The 25,845-nt window shown below is 47.7% G+C and overlaps 1 protein-coding gene across 7 annotated transcripts in view; it reads left to right on the top strand.

Moving 5' to 3' along the window:
- The window catches only part of Mical2 (microtubule associated monooxygenase, calponin and LIM domain containing 2), a 198,904-nt gene extending 174,515 nt beyond the window's left edge, over positions 1-24,389 (top strand). For 4 of the 7 annotated variants that reach the window (XM_085692915.2, XM_085692914.2, XM_085692911.2 and 1 more), the window contains 6 exons: positions 1,253-1,353; positions 4,569-4,649; positions 7,168-7,261; positions 17,664-17,766; positions 21,446-21,519; positions 24,088-24,389. In XM_085692915.2, coding sequence (XP_085549041.2) covers positions 1,253-1,353; positions 4,569-4,649; positions 7,168-7,261; positions 17,664-17,766; positions 21,446-21,519; positions 24,088-24,272 — 638 coding nt within the window. In that variant the 3' untranslated portion in view covers positions 24,273-24,389. The remainder of the gene's footprint in view (positions 1-1,252; positions 1,354-4,568; positions 4,650-7,167; positions 7,262-17,663; positions 17,767-21,445; positions 21,520-24,087) is intronic. The other 3 variants (XM_085692910.2, XM_085692913.2, XM_085692916.2) reach the window with 1 other exon arrangement.
- Positions 24,390-25,845: the final 1,456 nt, after the last annotated feature.

Here is a 25,845-nt window from a genome sequence, read left to right as displayed (position 1 = left end):
CTCTGAATCAGAGCGTATGTAAATGTGTTGCTGGGGGTTAAAATTACCCTTATTTTGTAACACTTGGCTGCTCCCACTGGGGTGAATAGTTGAAAATTATAGGGAGGCTGGAGAGGATGTTAGCTGACTTGGAATTACTTCTCTCCTTTCTCTCCACCCACTCCATTGTTCTGTGCAGACCCAAGCTGCCACTGTGGAGTCTGTTTGCCATGGCTAAGTTCTAGCTGGTCCTGTAGTGCAGTGACCAACATGGGTTAGTCCTGGCACTGGCCTGGACTCCATCAGGTGTGTGTGCAGGGACAGATGTTCCTGCTGGAAAGGATGAAAGTCTCCTGTAGTACCTGGAAGCCCGAGCACACCTGGGCCTCAGCCAGATCACAAAAAGGTGCTTGGTCGACACGGGCATATTACCGCCCTCGGCCGTCCAGTTCATATTTGGAGTTTGGCATGGCTCCTCGGCTTTCGCTTCCCCATGGGCCCTGCTTTGTTGGGCCATCCCTGTCTTCAACTGCTTTTTTTTTTTCCTGGCATTTGAATCATCCCTTCCATGATGTGATAATATCTGCAAGTTGGGAAAATAAAAGTGGCATTTGTTTAGCCATAATTAATGAAATATTTATGTTGCAGGAGGCTATGTGATAAAATCCTTAGGCTTACAGTCCTTTTGCTTCTGATTACATTTGGGATTTTTTTTTCTATGACCAGACATTCTGACGCCAGCTCTTTTACACTGAGCAGATGTCGTGTAGTCAAAATGGGTGCCAGATGCTGCGAGCCGCAGAAGGGCGATTTGTTTAAGAGCTGGCTCTGACTTTTTTTTTTTTTTTTTTTTTTTGCATTCAATTACTCTGTAGAACGAACCTTACCCGAGCATTTAGGTAACTCAGCTAACCTCAGATATGCATTTTCATAATAGATTTTTGATCCAAAAGCATTGTAAGCAAGGATCCTGCCCTGTAAAGGGTGTTTAAGGACTTCCTTGATTTCCGCATAATACCTTGTTTTGTTTTGTTTTGTTTTGAATGTGAGAAGAGAGCCGCAGAGCTCTTGGCAGGGATCCAGAAATGTAATTAACGTGGAGGGCCAACTTTTCAGGGGCCCTGAGGTACTGCTTTCCCAAGCTCCTGGCAGGTGCAGTGAGGGGTAGGCAGAAGGAAGCAAACAGGGTGAAGGAGGAGAGAGGCTGTGACTGTGAGGCTGGAAACAGGAAAAGCAGCCAGCAGTTTGGTGAATTCTCTGGTTCTCGTTTCAGGCCTTGGAGCTCCAGAGACAGAGGCCACCTCTTCTCCCTCGTCTCCCACCTCCTCCTCTGCAGAGGAAGATGCTGGCTCCCAGTCTTCCTCACAGCTAAAGGTAACATCACGTGGAACACCATACAATGCCTTGGCTGGCGAGGACTCATTTCCCATCCAGGCTTCAGAGTCAATGTGGGCTCCAGCTGCAAGGATCCTCAGGAGGGTAAAGCCACATTGCAGCTGACAACCACCCTTCTCTTTATCTGGAACACCCCTAGATTTGTTTTCTTTTGAAAAAAAAAAATACTCAACAAGAAAACCTCAGAGTCTCAAATGGGGAAAGGAAAAAAAGAAGACGTACTGACTTGAAAACATTTGGCGAGTGCCATGCTTAAAGTGAGTTTGATATGCGGCCCAATAAGCAAACCCTTGAAAAACTTCAAAAAGCAGATGTGGACTTCCCCAAGAGAAGCGCAACTTCATTTAAGACGCACTAGAGGCAGATTGCACAGAAAATGTTATGTTCATTCTAACCGGAGCTCTGAAACGAACCATGCAGTTGCGCAGAGACACAGAGACACCAAGGCACCTACTGTCGAAGGAGCCCACATGCCATCAGGAAGGCAACCATCCCCTTTCTTAGTGGATATTAATGTCTAGAGAGCACTTATCGAATCTCTCATGTCAATGCAGAGAAAACACACTGTGGCGTGTCTGTGGAGGTGCCTATAGGTCACATCCGCAGAGACAGACATTTGCCACCCACGCCCACTGCTGTTTTCTTCAAGTGTGGGACTGCAGCTTGTCCCCTAGGACCCAGAGGGGTCTTCCCTTGCCTCTGGGGTAGGCAGAGGAGCTGTGCATTGCTCTGGCTCTGTTTATAGTTTTGGAGCAGAGAAGAGCTATGAAGGAAGAAGAGAACCAAACTTACTGACTCACACTCAGCTTTCCCATATCTAGCAAGGGAGGCTTTGGCTTCAGTTCAAGTCACAAAGGGGGATTCCAACTCCCTAAGGCACACACACAGTGGAGGAAGGGAGAGAAATCTTTCTGTTTTTAAATTGTGGGCTTTTTTAGTTACTTCAATCCTCACCAGAAATGAATTGTTATGTAAATTGTATTACATTCACTTCTGGGGGCTCCTTATTGCCCCTCATCCTCTCAAATGATCCTAAGTTAATTCTCCACTCAAATGAGACAGATCCCAGACTCCATCTTCTTAACGCTCATAGAGAAAGAATAGGTTAGCACGGGCGTGTGGCAGTAGCAAGACCTTAATATCCCAAACGAACCTCACAAGCAGCTCCTTGCCATCTTGCTGGCCTAGCACTCGGCTAGCAGTTACTTCAGTACCAGGTGGTGAAGCATACCCATGCTACCTCCTCCTAATGGGGCCCCACTCCTCCAGGAAGCCTTCAAGTGGGAAGGAAGGGCTTTGGCCTCTGGGTTCTCTGTTTATTTGGGTGCATTCAGGTGTGTCCCCACCCAAGGGCCACAACAGAGCCTGCTCAGATGAACCTCTGCACAGGAAGTTGGAGGCAGGATGCCTGAGGCAGGGGACTTGTGGCAGCTGAGCCTTGGTCCTTCCCTCCTCCTGCACTGGCTCTTCTCTTGGCCAGCCCTTTGCTTCGCTCCTCCACTCTCTACACCAGCACCATTGCTGTGAACAGAATGAGGAGCCCATGTGTAAGGATTCCTGAGCTTTGCTAGAACATGGTTTAAACAGAAGATAACAAATTCCCTTTTGTCCCCAACCTTGGACTCTGTTCTACTGACTTGAAAGAACAGAGTGTGTGTGTGTGTGTGTGTGTGTGTGTGTGTGTGTGTGTGTGTGTGTTTGAGGATCAAACCCGAGACCCCACACACGCTTAGCAAGCACTCTGCCACTGAGCTACACTCTGAGCCCTGTGGGGAGGACTATGCTTCGGGGAGATTGCATGGCACTGTTGTGGTCTACTGTCCTCTAGATGCCCTCATTTGTTTTCTATTGCTGTGATGAACACCATGACCAAAAGCAACTAGGGGAAGAAAGGATCTGTTTCATCATATGGCTTACAGTGCATCACAAAGGGAAGTCAGGACAAGGGCTAAAGGCAGCAACCTGGAGGTAGGAACTGATGCAGAGGCTGCGGAGGAATGCGGCTTACTGTCTTGCTCTCCATGGCCTGATTAGCCTGGGTGGCACTACCCACAGTGAACCAGGCCCCATCCCATATCAATCACCAGTCAAGAAGATGCCCTACAGACTTGCCTACAGGGCCTCAGACGGAGGCATTTCCTCAACCGAGGTCCCTTCTTCCCAGATGGCCCCTCTTGTGTCAAGCTGCTAAGAAAAAAAAGTAACCAGAATACAGACTTTGTATCCAATGGTCTCCATTTAGAGGAAGAGGACACTCCTATAGGCCCTACCACAGAGCAGGGGGTCCTTGACTGTCTAGCACCTGGCACAAGAAAAGGCCTATGGGAAATATCCATACTGAGGGTGATTCACCTGCACCCATCGCTAAATGTGTCAATTCGGGCAGGTTGTCTTTCTGACTTTTGTTGTCCATATTTGTGGAGACCTTCAATCCGAGACATAAAGGAGACATCATACAGGAATTAGTTCATTGCCTGGCCCACGGCACTCTACAAATGCTAGGATTTACAACTCGGCTCATGCAATGGGTGCTCCTGAGATGCTTGTAAAATAAACAAGCCAGGTCTTTAGGTGAGCTAGAGAGATCATCTCAGGGCAGGAAGCACCTCAACCTGGTTCAGATTTTCTCCAAAGATCCTCACTGATTACTAGAAGGTCCCCATGCAAAAGCCAGAACCCAAGCAGTCTGCCTGGGGGTCATCTCCAGGAACAATGATGGGACTGTAATAAAATGTAAAAGTCAAGGTTTTCTCCTGAAGATCTTTAGGATTGTAAAAATTCTAGAACAACTTCCATTGCTGAGATGGAATACTTGGGAGGTAAAGGCAGGTGGATCTCTGTGAGTTCAAAGACAGTCTGGTCCATGTAGCAACTTTCAGGCAAGTAAGGGCTGTAATGTGAGACTCTGTCTTAAAATAATAAAGATAATGCTGCTGTTGATGGTGCTGGTGATGATGAAGTTAAATCAAATTTTAATTTCAGTTTTTTATTCACAGCTCAATTCCAATGCCTCCTATGGATAGTGGCATTCATATTTCACACAGTAAAGATAGAGGTCATTGGCATCACTGTAGAAAGTTCTAGAAGGCCAGTGGTGGCTTGGAGTCATGCATGGAGAGGGCAGAGGGCAATGATGAGATTTTGTTATCCCCTTTTCTTAGTTGCGGCTTTTTCTTCTCCATTGCTTTGTATAGGAGAAGATACCCAGAAGAAGAAGGAAGCTGGAGAAGCAGTTGGTTAAGCAAGAAGAATTGAAAAGACTCCATAAGGCTCAGGTCAGAAAGCAAACATGTGAAGGGTGTCCCCGGGATATGGGTGGGAAATCCTTCAGGAGTCAATCTGTTCTTGGGGAGATGGGCCAGGGAAAGGCCTGCCTCCCTTCTGTGAAAACCACGCCGTGGCCATTCTGAAGGTCCTGACCTTCAGAATGTGGAGCTCAGGAGGTTGAACTGTTCCCATCCCAGTCACCTTTCTGGCCTCAGGTTTGTGTCCTGCAAAGTGAGGCTGGCATGGCCATCATCATAATCCCTTACTCCCACAAAGCAGTGTGACCTTGGCTGTGTCCTCAGTAAGGACAGACGTCATCCACCAACTCCTTGACTGAGTCTCTGCTAAACTGGTAGCTGCTGGGGTCTGATTCCGTTTTAGGACTAGTTTGAAAGCGTAAGTACCTAGTACTTCCTAACCTGATGATTTACTCCAAGCGTTTCTGCCCAAGCTGATCTGCCAATCTCTGTCCTGGGTGAACAAAATGGAGCAGACAGCACAAACACTGTCCCTCTCCAAGCCCAGTCTTGAAGAACTTGAAGACTTTAGTGTATACAGACTTAAAACAATTATGCCTATTAATCCACATAGCACTGTATTGCTTCCACCACTGTGTCCTTGATGTGGCCATGCAGTCTCAGGTACTTGTCAGCCCTCTGCTACAGTAACAAAATGCCTAAGACAATTAACTTTAAAAGAGGAAAGTTTTGTTTGGATTGATGGGGTCAGTCGTACTAGTCCATGGTCAGTTGGCCCTGTTGCTTTAGGGCCTATCTCTGCAGGGAGTACAGATAGTCCAGAGAGATGGAGACAACTGTTTACTTCATGGCTCTAGAAGCAGGGGCAGTGAGAGCGGGAAGAGTTCTTCATATCCCCTTTAGGGGCTCACTCACTCATGGTGACATGGCTTCTTTCTGTGAGGCCCTGCCTTCTAAAGGCTTCGCTGCCTGTGGTAGCGCCTTGGCTGGGAAGCGGGCCTTTGGAGAGCGAACACTGTGTTTACCTGTTCAGGCTTCCATAGCCACAGACCACAGCCTGGGTGGCTCAAACAACACGTATTTCTTTCCCGGAGACCAAAGAACTAAGATCAAGGCGCATCAGGCTGGGCGTCTGCCAAGGGCTCTGCTCCTGGCTGAGAGACAGCACCTTCCCATTGCATCCTCACAGGATCTTTTTGAAGTGTGAGAAGAGGGGCCAGGGAGAGGGGAGAGCATCCTTCCACTCATACAGGTTGGAGGCCCATTAGATCAGAGCTGCACACCTATAACCTCAATGGTCTCCTCAAACACTTTGTCTCTAATACAGTAACCCTGGGAGTTGGGATCTCAACCTATGAACTTAGGGGCAATTCATTTTATTTCAGAACAACCTCATAGCTGCAACCGCACAACTATCAGTTACAAAGTCACCTAACAGTCTCCCTTTCTTAGCAAGCTTGTGCTTTACCTGAAAGAAGAGTTGGGCTTTATCAAGACACAACCTCTTTTGAAGGCAGCAGAGGAGAGGGCATGAAATTGCAAGCAATTAGCAGCAGAATTCCCATTTAATTTATGTTTCTTGCTTAAATACTCATAGCTGGCGCAAGAAGAGCCAGGTGACGGCTCATGTCCCCGGTTGAGGCTTTTGGTGCTGGGGATGCCTTGACCGTTGCACCTATGGGTGTTTGGGGGAGAGAGAAGCAGACAGATGTGCCACCTGCCCTGATGGTTCATGGTTTCTTTACTATTCCTGTGCAGCTGTGTGTAAGGACCGTCCTGCCTCCTGGTAATCCACTGCTTGAAAGCAAGGAAAGTTGGTGGCAATGAACAAAACTTCCCCCAAAATGACCGCGCTCTACTTTCTTTCCTAAAGGAAAGCTGTTATTCCATGAGAGTAACAGCTGGTAAGAAAAGTAAACATGCCCACCCAACCCATGTATAACTCCAAACTGAACGGAGTGTGAGCTGTGAGCATCATGGGTTCAGCACCTGCTGCTCTGCCTTCAGAACTACACAATAACAGATCCACAGATACGTTTGTCGTGGAGCACCCGGGGCCACAACCAGCGGTGCACGGCCAGAGCAAGAGCCCTTTTGAAGCCAAGGTGGCGTACAGGCTGACCCAAAAAGGAACCCTGATCCCCAGGAGCAGGCCCAAGCCTCCTTTTCATGAGGTATCAGCAGCTCCCTCCTGCAAAACAGTATCTGAGCGGCCCTAGCCTGTGCTGAGGAGTCAGCCCTGGCCATTGAGCCCTTGGTCAAAGTCCAGGACCCATGAGGATCCTATGGCCAGTCCAGGAGCCTCCCTCCTAGGACTCCAGTGTGGTGGGCCTTGTCACCAGGTGGTTTTGATTCCTTCATGGATGTCGTTTACACATATACAGATGCTGTACTCCGTGGCGCATCCTAAGGACAAAAGTACCGAGATCCGAGGCTGGGGAGCTCCACGGGCAATGGCAATGCTGGTGGCAGCTAGTAGCAGGCTCGACCCCCTCTTGTGCTCCCTCATCTACAGAGCCTCACAGGACGTGCACTCTTGGTCTTTCAGGCCATCCAGAGGCAGCTAGAGGAGGTGGAGGAGCGGCAGAGGATCTCGGAGATCCAGGGTGTGAGGCTGGAGAAGGCGCTGAGAGGAGAAGCAGGTACCATCGGCAGGTCTGGGAGCGGCGCTGGCCTTGCATGGTGGGCAGGACAAAGAGCACTCATCGCCTGCAGGGGCCAGGTCAACACAGACATATGGTGCTAACTCCACTGCCTTATGCTTTTATTTTTAATTAATTTATTTTTATTTTATGTGTGTGCATGTTTTGCCTGCATCCATGTCTGTGTACCAGTGGGTGCAATGCCCTCAGAGGCCAGAAGAGGGCCTCAGGTTCCCTGGATCTGGAATTGCAGATGGGGATGGATGCCGGGAATGGAACCGTTGTCCCCTGGAAGAGCAGTGTTCTTACCTGATGAGTCAGCTCTCTGACCCCAGTTTAGCTTTAAAAAAAAAGAAAAGAAAAGAAAGGAAGGAAGAAAGAAAGAAAGAAAGAAAGAAAGAAAGAAAGAAAGAAAGAAAGAAAAGAAAAGAAAGAAAGGAAAACAAGGTCTAGGTTCAGCGAAAGGTCTTATCTCAAAAAATAAAGTGGAAAGTGACAGAGGAAGAGGCACATCATCAACTTCTGGCCTCCACATGCATGAGCACACAGGTACACAAACACAGAAGTACACATAAACACATCCACATACATACACACATGCACAATTTCTCAAAAGAGCGTTAGGTCAGGGCTTACAGTGGAGCAGAAGCCTGAACACAATGTGTTCCTTCTCTTATTGGACCACACCGTGAATTTCTTTGTGCAGAGAGTCTGTATTGGATCCGCTAGAGCAGACTCCTTTTGCTACAGTGATGACCACTCCTGCTGCTTGAACGGAGTCACTGCCTGTCTTTCCACTGGCTCTTAGGAATTCTGGTGGAGCGGACTGCCCTTGTTTGGTGTGTTGTGTAATTCCCAATCAAGAAGGCTCTACTATTCAAATTTAGGACCCTCTTGTTGTAGTGGCATCTCTGGGAATTAAAAGACTATGCCAGCAAAGGGAATGTGTCTTACATGCTGTCACTGAGACGTTACGGATCTGGGACACAGTGGGATCCGTGACTTACAGATGTCACAGAGCCTGTGCTGGGCCAGGGAGGTAGCTCAGTTGCTAAAGTGCTTGTGGTACAGGTATGAAAACCTGAGTTTGGTCCCTAGAACTCACCAGATATTATTCATACTTGTAATCTCAGACCTCAGTAAACAGAGACAAACAGATCCCTGGGGAACCATTGACTAGCCAGCCAAGCCTAACTGTCAATCTCCAGGTTCAAAATCCAAGGTAAACACACCTGAGGAACGAGGTCCTACTCTGACCTCTGGCCTACACACACACACACACACACACACACGCACACACATGCACACACGCACATATGCACACATGCATACACAAGCATGCATGCATTCGCACATGCACACATACACGCATGGACTCACGCACACTCATACATGCAAGCACGCACACAGACACAAGCATGCATGCATGTGCACACACACACACATACACACATCCCTATCCCCTCACATACACATGAACTCTGTATTTAAATTTGCTTCCCTTCACGCAGAGTGAGCAGTGATGGGTTGTAACTCTGTAACTTGGTAGGGTGCCTGTCCAGCGTGCTTCATGAGGTCGTGGATTTGACCCCTAGCACCACAAAGCAAAACATATTACCTGTATTGACTGGGCATAGTCCTAGGAAAATCACTCACGCAACCTCTCAGATTCCTTAGCTGCAAACCCCACAGCAGCAGGCGATTTTGAGAGTTCAAGGGCCATCTACCTACATCTCTTCTACATGGAGACAGTCAACAACACTACCCATATCTCCAAAATATTCCAGTCCACAAGATGCTTCAAAGGAGATACCTCTGCAATCTTTCCTGCCAGAAACAAATTCTAGGCCCCAAATGTTTACAGCCTGTTCTGCACATCTCCCCCAGTCTCCAACAGTAAGGAGGGAGACACTATTTTGAGCCATACCTAAAGAAATATGGCCGGCTACTAGTGTTGTCAAAGGTGAGTCAGGCCAGCCAAAAGATGGCTCTGTTCATTCCCTTTCTAGTCTCTGTAAACTAATTACCCTGCTAGGTTTCTAGGCCTCTGATGTCCTTGTGAGGGTGACGGATGAAAGTCAGAAGGGGCTAGAGACAAAAGAGTCAAGACACAGAGAGCATCCTCAGAGGAAACCAAGGGGAAGCTTCACTAGGCAGGCCGTGGAAGTGAAGACACGTGCATTTGTGCAATGGTCATACTCCTCTGTGGCTCGATCGTCCATGTAGTCCCTTGACGAGATCGCCCTGCCGCTAGTGAATGACCGATGCTTATTGGGTTAAGTTGTATTTGAGCTGGCCTCTGCTGCTCCCATTCAAGTGATTTAATGAGAATTATTTAATAGGTATTATTAGGATAATTAGACAATGATCACGGTTAGGCAATAATGTTGAGCTATCAAGGTTGTGAATAACCAAATTTAGAGGCAGGCCTGCAAACAAGGAGTGGGCTGCGACAGTTAGGCGAGGCCCCTCTATAATGACTGGGGACAGCCTGAAAGGCTCTTTTGTGCCTGGGAGTTATTCATTAGGCCCATTGAATTAGAGAACTGTGCAGGGGTGTGGGGTGGAGGGTGCAGACCAAGGGCCCTGACGTCTGAGTGAAATGAGCTCTTCATTGTCCCGACAACAATTCTGGCTTTCTTTTCATTGCTTTTCCCAACAGTCAGAAATGAGTCCCCCCTCCACCCCAGCATGGGATCCCCCCAATTTGTTCAGGAAAAGGAAACAAAGTGAAGCAGAGAGTTAACCATCAACCCTAAAGGACAAATCAAGGGTGTCTGTGACACACAGGATGTCTGTGCATGTGGCGGATATCTTGGGAAAAGGCAGCAGAGATCCCTTGTGGTCCCCCTGTGTCTAAGTCACCAATGGAGCAAGATACTCAGTGACCTGGACCCCCTGAGTCCCACCTCCTTGCATGAACAACCACTGTCAGCTATTTGGGCTTGTCTAGTTGAGACATCAGACAATGCTAGGGTTACATCATGGTAAATGCCAGCTAGTATCACGGTATGCCCTGGCAGGACACTACCACACAGATTATGGTCGGGTGAAGTCTGAGCTTTCTTTCCACATCTGGAGACAGAAGGCAGCAAATGCAAAAGGAAGAAAGCTTCAGATGATGAAAGGTTTGTTCTCAGGGAAGCTGGACAAGCCAGGCCCTTCCCTCATAAGCTCACTCACTCCAACTGGCTGCCTGGAAGCCCACCTTGGGCTTCTCTCCTGTGGGGGAGTCTCACAGTTTCTCCTTCACAAGGATAGCAAAGAGAATGCACATGCTGGAGGGTGCCAGCAGAGGGCAGCAGCACATACATGAAGAATGGTTTAATGACCTTTCAGCCCAGCCAGGGAAGATTGGCTGTTATCCTGTGGTTTTCATCTTGCTGAGGAACCCAAGGAATGACAATTTCCTGTCTCTTGTGACAGTGGGGGATTCTGGACCGAGCACAGGGATGAGCCAGGTGTTCTGGAATGAATCTTGACCTTACCAGTGTTCTGCAGTAACTGCTCTGTCAAATTTTCCCATCTGTAAAATGGATAAGCTGATAGGCCTTCCTCCAAGGGGTGGTGGAGATAAATGACAAAGGAAATGATAGAGGTGTCTGTGTGTGTGTGTGTGTGTGTGTGTGTGTGTGTGCATGTCAGTCAGTAAAGTGCTTGCCACTCTAACCTGAAGACCAGAGTTCAATCCCCACACGTTTGGTAAAAAGACTAGGTACAGCCGCCCAATCCCAGTGCTGGGGAGGTGGAAGCGAGATGACCCTAGGGCTTGCTACCCAGTCTTATCAGAGAGCCTCAAGTCCCAGTGAAAGACGCCGTCTTTAAAAAGAAGAGAGACAGTGGTTGAGGAGGATGCTTAGTGCCAACCTCTGACCTTCACAAATGCACACGCACAGTCATACAGAATAAATGAGACCATTTTAGTGAAGCATTTGATAAATGGGCCTGTCACATCTTAGGCCGTCAAAGAGATGAATTCTTCTCTTTCCTTTTGAGTCCCCTCCTTCTACAGCCCAGTGACGGGGTCAACCTTCCCTTAGTGCAGGGCGTTTGCTTATCTATTCATTCCTATTCACTTAGAACTTACTTCTCCAGACAGAATCAAAGCTGCTTCCCACAGATGTGTATAGTCCATGAACTTCACATGCTTGCCCGTATAAGAATCTTGGAGGAAGCCCGACTTAGTGAGTCCTGCCTGTAATCCTCTCAGGTGGCTGAGGCAAGAGGATGAGAAGCTCAAGGCCAACCTAGGCTACTTGGTGAACCTGTCTCACAAAGAAGGAGGAGGAAGAGAAGAAGGAAAAAGAGGAGGAAAATAATGTCAATGTAGACTTTGAAAATTTGTATTACACTGATGTATAAATATCATGTGTTTGCATGGGCATATATGGCATAGTATACAGAGGGCAACTTGCAGAAACTGTTTCTCTCCTCTGCCATATAGATTTTTAGGGTCAAACTTAGGCTGTCAGGCTACGGGCAAGTGCCATCTCACCAACTGGCCAGTTGTATTTTTGGTTTTTTTTTTAAAGGTGTGTGTGTGTGTGTGTGTGTGTGTGTGTGTGTATGTATGGAGGCCAGAAGGGGGCGTTAGAGTCCCTGGAGCTGATGTTCCAGGCAGTTGTGAGTTGCTGAGTACCAAACCACAAGTGCTCTCACCCACTGCGTGAACTCTCCAGTCCCTGGTGTAGATTCTTATTGTCACTCTCAGCACCACAGCGACTAAGTGAAGACAGTTCAACAGAGAAGCAGAGCCTGTGGCATGGAGAGTGCCTGTCTGACAGCTGAGCATCATTAGGGGCTGAGCTCTGGGGCGCGGATTGCCTTAACATGCTCGCTCTACTGCATTCTTCTCTGAATGGCAAAGCAGTGAGTCCGAGGTTAGCCCTTGCCAGCCAGTCCGTGTGACTGCTTTCTATGCTTCCACACAGCAGCAGAACAGGGGAGGAATGAATCTCTCCAGGATTGTCTAGTGCAGACGGACCACAAAAGTGGAGTCAAAGGTGATGCCAATGCTGCATTTAAATATGATATTGTCAGAAAAGAACCAGACCGAGAGAGGGTCTCCAGGAGTCGCTCTGACCTGGAGTGACTGAAGCAAGCAGTTTGACTGGCTTTCCCCAGATCTGCAGATGCCATTGCTGACATTTAGTGTTTCCAAGGCGGGGAGGCAGGCAGCTTGAGATTCACTGCACAGCAAACAACAGGAGCAGCAACGTGGTGCCACAAGAAGTCTGTCCCCAGGTCCCAGGGTTTAGGTTCTGATTAGTGGGTCGTGCAGCCAGTGCAGTGTGGGGTTCTGAGCACAGTCCTCTTCTAGTGGACTCACAGGAGAGGCCCAGGCTTAAGATGCATACATAGGCTTTGTGCTTTGCATACTTGGCAAAGACACACGCAGGTATGTTCACAGTCCACAGAAGACAGCATCGCTCACACATGTTGAGAACCACCTGTTACATGTCTGTTTCTGTTCCCAGCTTTGCTGACTATCACGGGTGTGCCCAACTTATGGCCCACAAGCCGCATGAGCCCAAGGACAGCAGGAGCACAGCCCAGCACAAATCATACACTTGCTTAAAAGGCCATGAGGTTGCTTGGTTGGTTGGTTTGTAACTCACATGTGCAGCTCTCCTCCGGTGTGAGGTTTGTAAAGACAACATCTGTCATAGTGTCAAAAGGTTGGTCACTGATCTCTGTAGGCTGTGTTGATAGACTAGAGGGCAACCCTCCTAAATTGATTGTTTAAAATAAAACAAGTGCTGGACAGTGGTGGTTCATGCCTTTAATCCCATCACTCAGGAGATAGCAGCAGGTGTACCTCTGTGAGTTCGAGGCCAGTCTGGTCTACAGAGTGAGTTCCAGGACAGCCAGAGTTATACAACGAAACCATGTTTAGAAAAGAAAGAAAGAGGGGGCTGGAGAGATAGCTCAGTGGTTAAGAGCACTGCCTGCTCTTCCAAAGGTCCTGAGTTCAATTCCCAGCAACCACATGGTGGCTCACAAACATCTGTAATGAGATCTGGTGCCCTCTTCTGGCCTGCAGGCATACATGCAGACAGAATATTGTATTCATAATAAATAAGTAAATATTAAAAAAAAAGATCTGATGTGAGAGGAAAAGTGCATTAGCAGTCCAAGAAGCAATGCCTTGAGAGTCAGATACAACCAGCATGGTTTTACAGGACAGATTGTACATTCCTTCTGCTATTTTCCATCCAGAAAACAAACTACTGAATGCTGTATGCCAGGCACCCCAGGCAGGCAAGAACTAGGGTGCACCAGGCCTGGTCACTTGACCTTGATGTGGAGAGTCATAGAATTTCAGTAGAGACTGGCATAGTTTTCTCTGTGCTTTTGAGAGCAATCTTGGGCAAAGTTGGGCCAATATAAATGATAATTAACAAAGAGTTGATTTGTGTCGAGCTTTAGGTGTTTTTGTTTTTGCTGTTGATTAGTTGGTTAGTTTTTTGAAACAGGAAAAAAAAAACCCTCATGTACCACAGACTGGCCTTGAACTCCTGATCCTCTTGCTCCTGCCTTCCGAGTGCTGGGGTGCCACCCAGACACTGCGTGTTGATTTTACCATGGCAAGTGGAATCCTTCCATTGTGTCTAAGAATCATGCTAAGAATTCAGGAGCAAAGAACCTTGACAGTAGACCCAAGCAGAGGACAGGAGGGAGGACTAGATAATTGTCTGGGTCATGGTCAGAAGTCACCTTGCCTGGCCCTAGGTGAGCAGTCACAGCCCTGAGCAGGGACAGCAGCAGCCGCTAGAACAATGAGAGACAAGAGAAAGCAAAGAGCCTAGGTAGGCACTCCAAACTCACATCTCTGTGGATGTGGGTACGTCCATTGTCGGGGCGGGGTATTAGTAAGGTGTTGGTGGTGGTTTCAAGTTGTTAGAATACAAAGGGTTTTTTGGTTTTGATTTTGTTTTTGTTTTTGGCTGCCTAGCTGAGTTTTAAAGATGAATGGAAACTAACCCGTCTGAAACTAGGCGTGGGAAGAATGGCTGAGGAATACTGCAAGGGGCCAGTTCCCTGAAGGGTTACTATGCACAGAGCATTGGGCGGAGCGTTTCCCATGTATCATTTCGTTTAACATCCCCAACCAGCACTGCCTGCAGCATCCTCATTTCAGAACATGGGGAAGACCAAGGCAGAGAGATAGGAGGTGACTTGACTATCACAGGCCTAATTGATCCAGAATCCTGTCCATCCACTACACCTACAGTGTGAGGCAGTGCTTTCTAAACTGCACAGGCTCCACGAGGGCCAGATGGAATTGGGGACAGACAAACTGCAGACAAATACTTCAGGGCACTGTTGTAAGTAAGAAAACAAGATCCCCCGTATTTGATACTTTGGGAGGGCAGGTTCCCTGGTATCTTAGTTACTGTTCTGTGGCTGTCATAAAATATCTTTATAAATACACTTACGTGTTTGTATTTTCAGAGGGATTGAGTACATTGTGGCGGGGAAGGCCTGACGGTGGCAAGGGAGTGCTGGCAGGGCAAGGAAGGCATGGTGGCAGGAGCAAGCCTGTCTGGTCACAGTGCCTCTGCATTCGGGAAGCAGAGAGTGAAGGAAAGTGGAGCCTTGCTAGAAAGCCTCAAGGCCTGCCCCAGTGATCCACTTCCTCAAGGCCTGCCCCAGTGATCCACTTCCTCCAGTGAGGCTTAGCCTCCTAAAGGTTCCACAACTTCTCAAAACAGCTAGGGACCCCGTGCTCAACTATGTGAGCCTCTGGGGGACATTTTATGTTCAAACTATACCACCTGCAAACCTTTACAAGAAGCTGTATCTACAGATTCCCTCAAAAAGACTTTGTCTACTAAAGAACAGAAGGCAATATATATAAAACCAAAGTCAATAAAATCACCAATTAATCTACTGGTAAAGGAACATTAAGTGTCTCGATACATCTTGTGATTGTTCCACGTGTGTCAGGGGACGTCACTGTGACACATAGGGAAGTCCATGATGAGCAAGATTTTCAGAAGGACTCATAGATGGAAGCAAGGACATATCATCCAGGATGCAAGTCTAGCTAGACCATGAGGATCCGTGTAGCAGAGCGACTGAACTTGAAAAACAAAAGCAAAAGCTTCTCTACCGACAGCAGAATCGTGCTTTAAAGCTGTTTCTTTTGGACTGGGGACAAGGATGGGGAAGCCCAGAGCTGGTGGCAGATGGTGTCGTGTTAGACGGTAAGGAGAGACGGCATTTCCAACTCACAGCTTTTCTGTTTTCTCTATCGTGGAAAACGGTTCTTAATATAGAAACATTAAACAAACATCTAGAAGAAACTGACTCTGGATGGATGATCAAATGGAAGAGCTTTGAAAACAGTCTTTTTTAAAAAAGAATTTACTACTTTTAAATTGTGTGTTGTACATATGTATGTCTGTGTTGTGTGCTGTATTGTGATGTGTGTGGTATATGTGTGTTGTGTGTGTCTATGTGTTTATGTTGTATATATCTGTGTCTATGTATATGTTATATGCGTTGTGTGTGTCTATGTGTCTGTGTATGTGTTATGTGTGTTGTGTGTCTATGTTTCTGTGTTGTGTGTGTCTATGTGTCTATATATGTGTTATGTGTGTTGTGTATGTCTGTTTCTGTGTTGTGTGTGTGTCTATGTGTCTGTATGTGTAATGTGTGTTGTGTGTGTCTATGTGTCTGTGTTGTGTGTGTGTCTATGTTTCTGTGTGTGTTTAGTGTGTTGTGGGGGTGTGATGTATGTGTCTGTGGGGAGGGTACTCCACAGAAGAAGGGTTAAAAGTACATACTGCTCTAGCAGAAGACAGTTCAGTTCTCAGCACCCACCTCAGGTGCTTTTGTAACTGTTTGTAACTCTAGCTACAGGGCATCCAGACTCCTGTTCTTGACTCCAGCAGTATCCACACTCGCATGTCCTCACCCACTCAGAGACATATTTTAAAAATTAAAAAAAAAAAAAAGATGTATCAGTTGGGTAAAATAGTCGAGATTTCCCTGAAATAGAAAAAAAAAACAAGCTGGTATTTAATTCATTTTAGTTAATTAATTAATTGTTTTTTTGAGACAGGGTCTTGCTCCATAGTCCAGACTGGCCTGGAACTTACTATGTAGCCCAGGTTGGCTTTGAATTCAGGGCAGTCTTCCTGCCTCAGCCTCTAGGTATCAGGTGTGCCCCTCCACACTCAGCTAAACAAATGGTGTCTAATGAGATCTATGCAGAGTCTTGAACTGGCTTAAGGAAAGGTTACTACTTAAACAAAACATGGAGCACCGTGGCACCCTCGCTATAGCGGGAAGCCAGAGGTCTTCTGTGAGTGAAGATGGAGTTCCATGACCAGACCTGGTAAAAAATGCCGACTGTAAACCCAGATCACAGGAAACAGGCGTGAGTCTCCCCCACCTTCTCTATATTTCCAGAGGGTTACTTCGTTGTGATTTGAGTCATTCTGATCACAAAGATTATCAGAGACTACCGTTCAATAGATACACTGAACTCTCTCCAAATTTCTTGAGATAAGTAACATAGACATCACTCTAGTCCTGACTTTGTATAAACCAAATGAACAAAATGCTTTTTGAAATCTCGAATTAGAGGTTGGAGAAAGAGCTCGGTGGTTACGAGTAGTGACTGCTCTTCCAGAGGACCCAGGTTTGAGCCCCAGCACCCCATGACACTCACTACTGCCTGTAATACCAGTTCCTGGGGAAACTATTGTCCTCTTCTGACTTCCGTGGGCACCAGGCATGCACATTGGCGCACAGTTAAGCCTCTGTTTAATAAAGGGGCGTATCTATGCTATAAGAATATAGGAATACAAATTTATCTCCCGTGAGACTCAATTCTAACTATATTTTTTTTTCATCGTTTGGCTTTTCCTCGGCGGGGGAGTGGGGATGGGATGGGGGTGAATCAAAATGCCAATCACCTGTCTGTAATCAAATGTGGTGTGAGCACCCCTGTCTTGGGAAGGGACAAAGGGACAGCACACCACCTGGGTACTCTGTGTGAGTTTGATTTTCAGAGGGGTGGTGGGGTGAGGAAAGGCCAGTGGCAGGCAGCTAGGACTTGGCTGACGCAGAAACGTCCGTTGATTTTATGAACACAAAAGTAGGCAGAGATGAGTCCTTTGTAGTAGGAGTAGTAGGACATTAGTCATCACAGGCATGTGACCTTGGAACTGAAGCAGTCAGGTCCTCCGCGCCCAGAGGACTCCCCCAGAGCAGGCACAGGTGGGTTTCATTTGTGCCGCTCATGACCTTGAGGCATCCGCAGGGTGCCGGGAGCTGCTTCCTGCCGGGCCCTGCTTGCCGCAAACATGGCCCGCTAAAGTGGCTGGGAAGCAGTTTGATCATGGGACGAGAAATGCCAATCTAACCCATTTGCCGTTGATTTCTTAAGCAGATTCAGGGACACAGGACGAAGCCCAGCTTTTGCAGGAATGGTTTAAGCTGGTTCAGGAAAAGAATAAATTAATGCGCTATGAGTCGGAGCTACTGATCATGTAAGTCAGACAACACAGATAACAGTGAGTGCTAACAGCCTGGTAGCCGGGCGCGGGTGGCTCGCCGTCCTTGGCTGGAGTCCCGGGGTTTTTCTTCTTTGTGCATACGGAACAGTGATTGAGGCAAATTGGTATTTTGTGTCTTGCATATCATGCTGGCATTAGTGGAAAGAGTCTTTAGTGTCCTCTCTCTCTTCGGAGTTCAGTGGCTAAAATAGATTTCAGTAGCAGGTCAGGAGCAAGACGGCAGCTGGACCGTTCCTGGCTCCTAGTCACACACCATCAGCGGGGATGCTGTACCTGGCTTATGTGTGAACCATGGGAAATCTGCCTGACCACTTCCGGGTGATTTTAACAAAAGAAGGGCTGAACACTGGCTGTCTGGGATCTGTCTTCTTGGAGAAAGGGCTGGTGGCCTGGTCAGATGGTCAGAATGAAGCCTTATGGTTCATCACCCAATCCTGAAACAGACAAAGGATGCTGTACCCACCAGCAGTCTGGAGAGAGAGAAAAGGGCCTTGAGAATAAGACACTAAGTTCCAGAGCTAGGCTGAGAGCTTTCATTGATGCTGTTGGCTTTGTTTTCACTCCAACCCTGAGTGGTCATCTGGGGAGTTTTAGTGACATGGTCCACTCTTTCCTGCCAGGTTCTGAACCAGGTGAGAAATAGGTAAGCCCTCCAGATATTACCTTTATTATTAATAGTGACTAATGACTGAGGCTGAGAACCCAGGCCGGCTCACTAACTAGTTTCTTAGGGCTCCTGACAAATTATGAGCAAGCAGATGGCTCACAGCAGCAGGAACATTTCCCTTAGTCTGGAAGCCGGAAGTCCATGTGAAGGTGCCGAGAGAGCGGCTTTCTCCCAGATCCTCGCCCAGGGACTCCTTCCTTGCCTCTTCCACTTCTTGTGGCTCTAGGTGTTCTTTGAAGGTGACTCTGTCACACAGCCTTCTCTGTGTGTCTGTGTCTTCTTGTCTGTCTCTTCGAAAGTCTTCTCACTGGGCTGAGGGCTCACTGATATAATCTAGACTGTAGCCATCTCAAGGTCCCTAACTACAACTGAAAGACCCCTTTTAAAGCAACATCAGATTCACTATTCCCAGGGCTTAGGATGTGGACATGTCTTTCTTATCCAACCTTCTACACTAGCCAAATCTCAGAAATGGATATATTTACCTCATGAAGAAAGGAAGGGGACCTACTTGATCCTTAGGGGAAAGGTTCTATCCTAGACCCTTGGGTCTCAAGGGCGATGAGGGGGTGATATCCCCAGAGATTATTTAGCAAAGGCCAGGGAAATGTGCTTGGTTGTCACACGTGGGGCTATGACCGCAGGCTACTGAGTACAGGCCAAGGATGCTCCTAAGGTTTCTTCCTGTGGTTCCCAGAGCAGCTCCTCCTGCCACCTACACGGAGTCAGCAGCCTAAGCCTGCAGCACTGTGAAATCTTACCAAAGCACATAGCAAAGCCTCGGGTGCTTGAGAACACATGCTTGCCGAAGATAGACCGAGCCTGGGAGAGAAGAAGTGAGGTGAACATGCCTCGTCTAGTTCTCTAAAATCTACCTGAGAGTGGGGATAGGAGGGGCTGGAGGAGGGGGACAGGAGTTACAGTCACAGCTCACCGTCCCCACGGAAGGGAGTGCCAGGCCTAGGGAAAAGGGAGCTCCTCTCTAGCCATCATTTGCTTCTGGACTAATTTTTTAGTTGGAGTATCTGTCCATATCTGCCTCATAGGCAGCCATCCTGTCTACATTCGAGTTAGGTCTGATTTATAGTCCTTCCAACAGAAATTTATCAAGAACATCTTCTCTGTACTGGGAACTCAGTTGGTTTCTATAAAAGTAGGCTGTAGCCAGGCACAGTAGTGCAAGCCTAGAACCTCAGCCCTTTGGAGGTTGGGGGCGGGCGGGGCAGAGACGTGAACGCGTAACAAGAAGAGTTCCATGAAGGATACAAGAGTCTGGCTTAGGGAGGAGGGAGGTGAACAGGGGCTGCAGCCGAGGCATCAGCTTCACCAGAGAGAGCTCTAGCCGAGGACTTTCTCCTCCGTAAGAGGTCAAAGAGGACAACTGGGGTGTGCACTGGACAGAGGCATGTTTGAAGGGTAGGGTTTGGTTGGAGGAAGACCTGTCTGTATGAACAAGGAAAGATGTCTTAGATTGGCATGTCAGGTCAGACCCCTCAGGAAGCAAAGTTAAGGCAGAATGAGTGATACGTGTGATTCTTTGAGGAGGACTCCTATGAAGGACATAGAGAAAGGAGACAGGACAGTGGGAGCGTCTTGAACCCTACTGCAGTTCTGATTCCTTGTAAAAACAGAGGGAGGAAAAGAGGGAAGGAAAGAGGGAGGGAAGGAGGGAGAGAGGGAGGGAGGGAGGGAGGGAGGGAGACTTGGACAGGTGGAGTTCCACTTGTGAATAGCTCTGAGACCCAGCCAAGGCAGAGGAGCGTCAGAATAGAGAGCCCATCAGAGAGCTTCATGTTTGGAAGGACTTGCCAGTTCTCACACCGCTGTGTTGCTTAGCCGTTGGCTGGGAGTCACCCAGGGAATAACAGGACTTCAATGAGACATTGAAGCTGATTCTATAGCAGCCTCCTTGTCGCTAAGCTTCTCCCAGAGAGTTTCCTCTGTGATCTGAGCTACCACCACCTCCGAGCTCCTGCAGAGGACCCAGGTGTCAGTAATCAGACAGGGCTTTAGCCGAAGCAGCTTTAGAAGGAAAAGTAGTAGCAGGTCTGGGAATGTAGCTCAGCTGGTAGCATGCTTGTCTGCATTCGGAAAGCCCTGGGTTCAATTCCCAGCACCACTGGGTTAATGGCACACATCTGTAATACCAACATTGTATGTAGGGGTAGAGGGGGGTGGCAGGAAGAGCAGAAGTTCAAGGTGACATAGCAAGCCTGAGGCCAGCCTGCACTACAGGAAACCCCATCTCAAAAACAAAGGAACAAAATAAACACTGTCACTGGTACACATGCAACCGCAGGTCAGGTCTGGAAGAGCAAGTCCCAAGAGGAGGAATGGAGGGACCCATTCCCAACCGTCAGTCTCTCTGTGGTCCAGGAACAGTGGCCCTAAGCCCCCCTCCTCTCTCACCCTCCGGGTCTGTGAGGGTGCGTTGCTGTGGAGCCCTTCAAGCCCATGGGAGCCACTCAGTGTTTCTCCCCTTTCCAGTCTTTTCTTAAGGATCATGTGACTCTAACTACCCCCTCTTGACATCAGCACATCTGTCTAGGTCCTCATTCCTCTGCTGAACTCCAGAGTGGCATTTGGGAGTCCCCCGAACGATGCATGGGTCAACATCTGGGGAGCTACAAGGGAGGAATGCCTGAGACATCCCCAGGCGCTGAAAAGTCAAGTTCCTACTTAGCTGTCGAAGAGGACTCAGCTCCGCTCCCTGCTCTGCTGGTCCCCACAGAGCAAACCTCAAGGAACAGTTTGGTGGCCTTCAACATCACCCCCTCCAGCTGTCTCATCTTCTCTCAGAGCCAGCGATCTCAGTCGTTTTTCTAGGCACCTATGGCCCCAGCAGTAGCAACGCCTTCTGTTTAGAGATATTAGAATAGTCCAGTTTTAATGGGAAAAAGCCTGTGCTGGCCACTATTCGTGGCCACCTCCATTGATGTTTCCACATACTCCCTATTAATGGTGGGGACATTTTCTTGTCCTCAGGGCCCAGGAGCTAGAACTAGAAGATCACCAAAGGAGACTGGAGCAGAAGCTACGACAGAAGATGCTCAAGGATGGTGAGTGTGGCACAGGTGTGGGGCCCCTGCTGAAGACACACCCACCCCAGGACCTTTGAGCAAAGCACGCTATAGATGTGAGTGGAGAGAGCCCACCCCGCCTTGTGCAACCACCAGTTTGAGAGCCAGAGCACAAAGCCAGCCTGTTCCTTCACCACCTCTGAAGCCCAGCAGGTCTCCAACTGGTGTCATTCACTTGTGAGAGCCACATTTCCGTCATCCCATGTGTTGATAAAAAGAAAGCAACTTATTTTAATTTTTAAATGTATGTTTGTTAAGGTGGAGTCTTGTGGTGTAGCCCAAGCTGACCTTGAACACCCAGGCTTCCTGCCTCTGTATAGTCATTACTTTTCTCATGGCTATGACCAAATAAATACCTGAAGAGGTTTGTTTGGTCTCACAGTTTGAGGGGGCACTGTCCACGGTGTCTGAAAGGCATGGCCACTGGTGGGTCTGTGGTGGGAGGCACATGCAGCACCTGTCTGCTCTTAGTTAAGTAGGAAGCAGAGATAGGCTAGAAAGCAGAGCAGGACTATAAACCCTTCCCCTCCCCCGACAATGACCCAGTTTCTCCAGTGAGGTCCCATCCCCCAAAAGATCAGAAAACCTTCCAAAACAATGCCACCAGATAGGAACTAAGTGTTGAAACACATGAGCCCGTGGGGGAGATTTTCCTACTAACACCATACCACTCAGTCTCTCACCTGCTGGGGTCCCCGGCATGTACCACCATGCCCGGCAAGCACCATGGTATCCTTGTATTTACTTAGGCTTGGAAGATGGCAAAGACCAGCCTCTCCCCACTGGGAGTTTGTGATCTCAGTGGGAAAGTGGTAGCCAGATCGGTCATTACAGTACATGAGTACTGTAGAATTTGTTGGGGGCCCCAGAGAAGCCAGGCCTGGGAATAAGAATACTCCCTGCTGGCCTGGGCTGGGACTGTGACAGGGCGTTGTGCATGAGACAATTGACCCACTGGTGCTCAGGAATTCACTGACTCCAGCCTTAAGAGCAGTCTTTCTGGGGCGTGCCTGTGGGTTTGTGGGCCCGCTCTATGATGACTTCCCTACACTGACATCTTACAGGCCTTCTAGATCTCACAGAACTACCATTGCCCCAGCCTTACTGAGTTGCCTGGTACTGGGAGAGCACACTACATATTAGCCACCATCAGTTTTGGTTAAGTATTTTATCCATGTTTTAGGATTTGAAAAACCGAGTCACAGTGAACAGAAATAATCTCTTAAGGTGAGAGCAGCTGGGCTCCAATTTAGCAGGAGACCACGAACTCGTCTTCCACCCATGGAAGTGATTTATAGGTCCCCCCACCCCTCAAATTCAAACTCTCCCTCAGTAACTGAAGCTGGCCTTAAACTGCAGCCTTTCTCAGCCTCCCAAGTGCTGGGGTTACAGACAAGCACCAACATACCCAGCTCAAACTGTATTTCTTTTTTAAAAACTACACTTTTGTTTATCTGTGTGGGTGAGTGGGGAACACACATGCCCCCCCCAGCACATATGTGGAGGTCAGAGGGCAGTTTGTGGAAGCTAGTTCTCTCCTTCCACTGTATGGGTACTAGGAATTGAGTTCAGGACATCAGATTTGATAGCAAGCACCTTTATCTGCTGAGCCCTTTTTTTTTTTCTGTTTCTAAGAAACCCTATAGGGTGGCCCTGTATAGCACCATTAAGAAAGGTGTACAAGGCAGTCATAATGGTGCATGCCTATAATCCCAGCAGCAAAGAACAAGTGGGACCCTTCCTAGAACAATGTGGAACCCAAGAACCAAGTCCTGAAAGTTGTCCTTAGACCTCCACACACATACCATAGTGGTGCCTGCCTCTAATCCCTGTACTTTGGAGGTAGAGGCAGGAGAATCAGGAGTTCAAGACCAGTCTCAGCTATGTAAAAGTTTGAGACCCGCCAGGGATAGAGGAGATGGCACACACACACACACACACACACACACACACACACACACACACAATGTTTAAAGCAAAACAAAAGGTACAATTTATTATTATATACAAATGGCAGAAGAGTTGTTCTCATTGACATGGAAGCCCCTGATGCAGGCAGTTTGATTTAAGGTGGTTCAGCTGTACTTAGGAAATCTACCTTCTCCTTTTTGGTGTCTTCCTTGGAGGGGAAGGAGGGTGAAGGCTTGACAGGGTGTGGCTGCATTAAGTTCTCTTTCTCTCATGTGCCCCTTCCCTACTACACACTCATGTACACAAACATGCACATGCAAACACACATACAAATGTGCACACATACACGTGAACACACATATGCACAAACATACACGTGCACACCATATGTACACACATAGGTACATGCACATGAACACACACACACATGCACACATGTGAAATTCAAGCTGACTACGGCACAAAGCACCCACGTTTCTCCTCTGTGGCTTTAAGGGCAGTTCCTTGGTGTTAAATTCACTTCCTTGTATAGGATATAACAAGCCCAGAGCAGTTGTGAACTCCCACGCTAAGAATTCTCCTGGCTCCAGTCTTACCTGAGGGCTGATTTTTTTTTCTTCTTCTTCTTTTCTTTAGAGGGCCAGAAAGATGAGAATGATCAAAAGGAGGAGCAAGAAATATTCAAGCAGATGATTCAGGTGATCGAGCAAAGGAACAAGCTTGTGGATTCTTTGGAGGAACAGCGTGTCAAGGAAAGAACCCAAGACCAACACTTTGAAAACTTCGTTCTCTCCAGAGGCTGTCAACTCAGCAGGACTTAGATGCCCCTCCCCCACTGAAGCCAGAGACCCAAGAGCACCACCCTTTCTCACCCAGGCACTGAATTTAGGCCTCACCGCTTTGAAAGGAAGAAAGAAAATTAAACGCCTCTCATCTGAGTTCCGTGTGGTAGTTCACATCTGTAATCTCTGCTGAAGAAAGCTGAGGCAGAGGTTTGCTGTGAGTTCCAGGCTAGCCTGCGTTATACAAGAAGAGCCTGTCTCAAAAAACAAGCATCTTTTTATAGGTCTTATAGCTGTTTTGGCTTCTCAAGGTTCAAGTCTTTAATGACCAAATGACAAAGGCCCTTGAGCAGTGCACGCGAGCCAGTCCTGAGAGTGGAGGTGATCTTGGCAGACGGCCAGCATTGTTTGCTCCCTGGAAAGTCACACAGGCTGACCTCCCCACTGCCTTTGTCATTTTCCTTTATAATTCATTGAGTTACATGTTTTAAGACTTTTAAGAAATGCCTTTTCATTAATACGCCCATATTTGTCTTTTTCGCACGGCTGACCAGTTTCCAAATGTCAGGACACAGCAGCGGCAGTTTAAAGATTAGCGTAATATTTAAATTGTGTTTCCAGAGAAAGCAGAGAAACCCTGAGATTACTGATTAAATAAAGCCAATAACTCATATAGCAGGTGTTAATTCAATCCAGGGTGAATTTAATTTACCAGGTATATTTATAAGCCTTAATATAATATCCATAAGCAATGAGAGTTGAACAAAACATTTGAGCCTTAATTTAATTTTTTTCTTTAACAATGGAAAAAGGAAATAAAACTTTAAGTCCATGCCAGCGGGATCCTTGGTTTTCACCAAATCCGCTACCATAAGAAGCCTGTTGTTCCCACAATGCCCTGCTTCTAGCCCTGGATCATCATAAGCGCATCTAGGAAATGGATGGTTTTAAAGTGCTTTCTGAGGGAGCTTTGGTGATGGCAGAAAGGGAAGCTTTCATTTGTTGGCAAAACACCGGTGAGCTGTCATTGCTACTGGAAAACGCACTGTGGTACCAGGGCGCCCAGCTTTTACCATGGTCGCCTGTGGTCATATTAAGTGCATAACCTCCTTGAGACAAAAACAAAACCACTTCTGACTTCCAGGTAGAACTGAAGGCAGCGCCCCCATTTATCTAACTCCAAACTGAGTCAGGAGCATGCGTGTGTGTGCGCGTGCACGTGGCATGCGTGTGTGTGTGCGTGCATGTGGCATGCGTGTGCGTGCGTGTGTGCATGCGTGTGTGTGTGTGTGTGTTTGTGTGTGAGACATTTTAAATCTGCAAAATAATGTTTGTGGGTCAAGTGGCCGTTATCGAGCTGCTGGGCTTCCTTGCATATTTGGACGGTGCCGACAGGGAGGAGAGACGACAAGATTTAGAATGGTGATGTGTTTGTCATAGAAGAGTGGATTGTTCTCCTTTGATGGAATTCTTAAAAGATTTAGCTGCTAGTGATGAGAGAGAGTAAAGGACTCTTGAGTGTGTACCTGGCCACTCATATCCGTGAGTGTTTCTATGTTTCACAGACTCGGGTGCTTTGTAGCTGTTGACTGGGTTTTTCTCAGTCTAAGCT

Source organism: Myodes glareolus, chromosome 7, assembly GCF_982192425.1.
Source record: "Myodes glareolus chromosome 7, mMyoGla1.1, whole genome shotgun sequence".
Lineage (NCBI taxonomy): Eukaryota > Metazoa > Chordata > Mammalia > Rodentia > Cricetidae > Myodes > Myodes glareolus.
The sequence above is the reverse complement of the archived record's forward strand: the minus strand, read 5'-3'. Positions and strand labels throughout refer to the sequence as shown.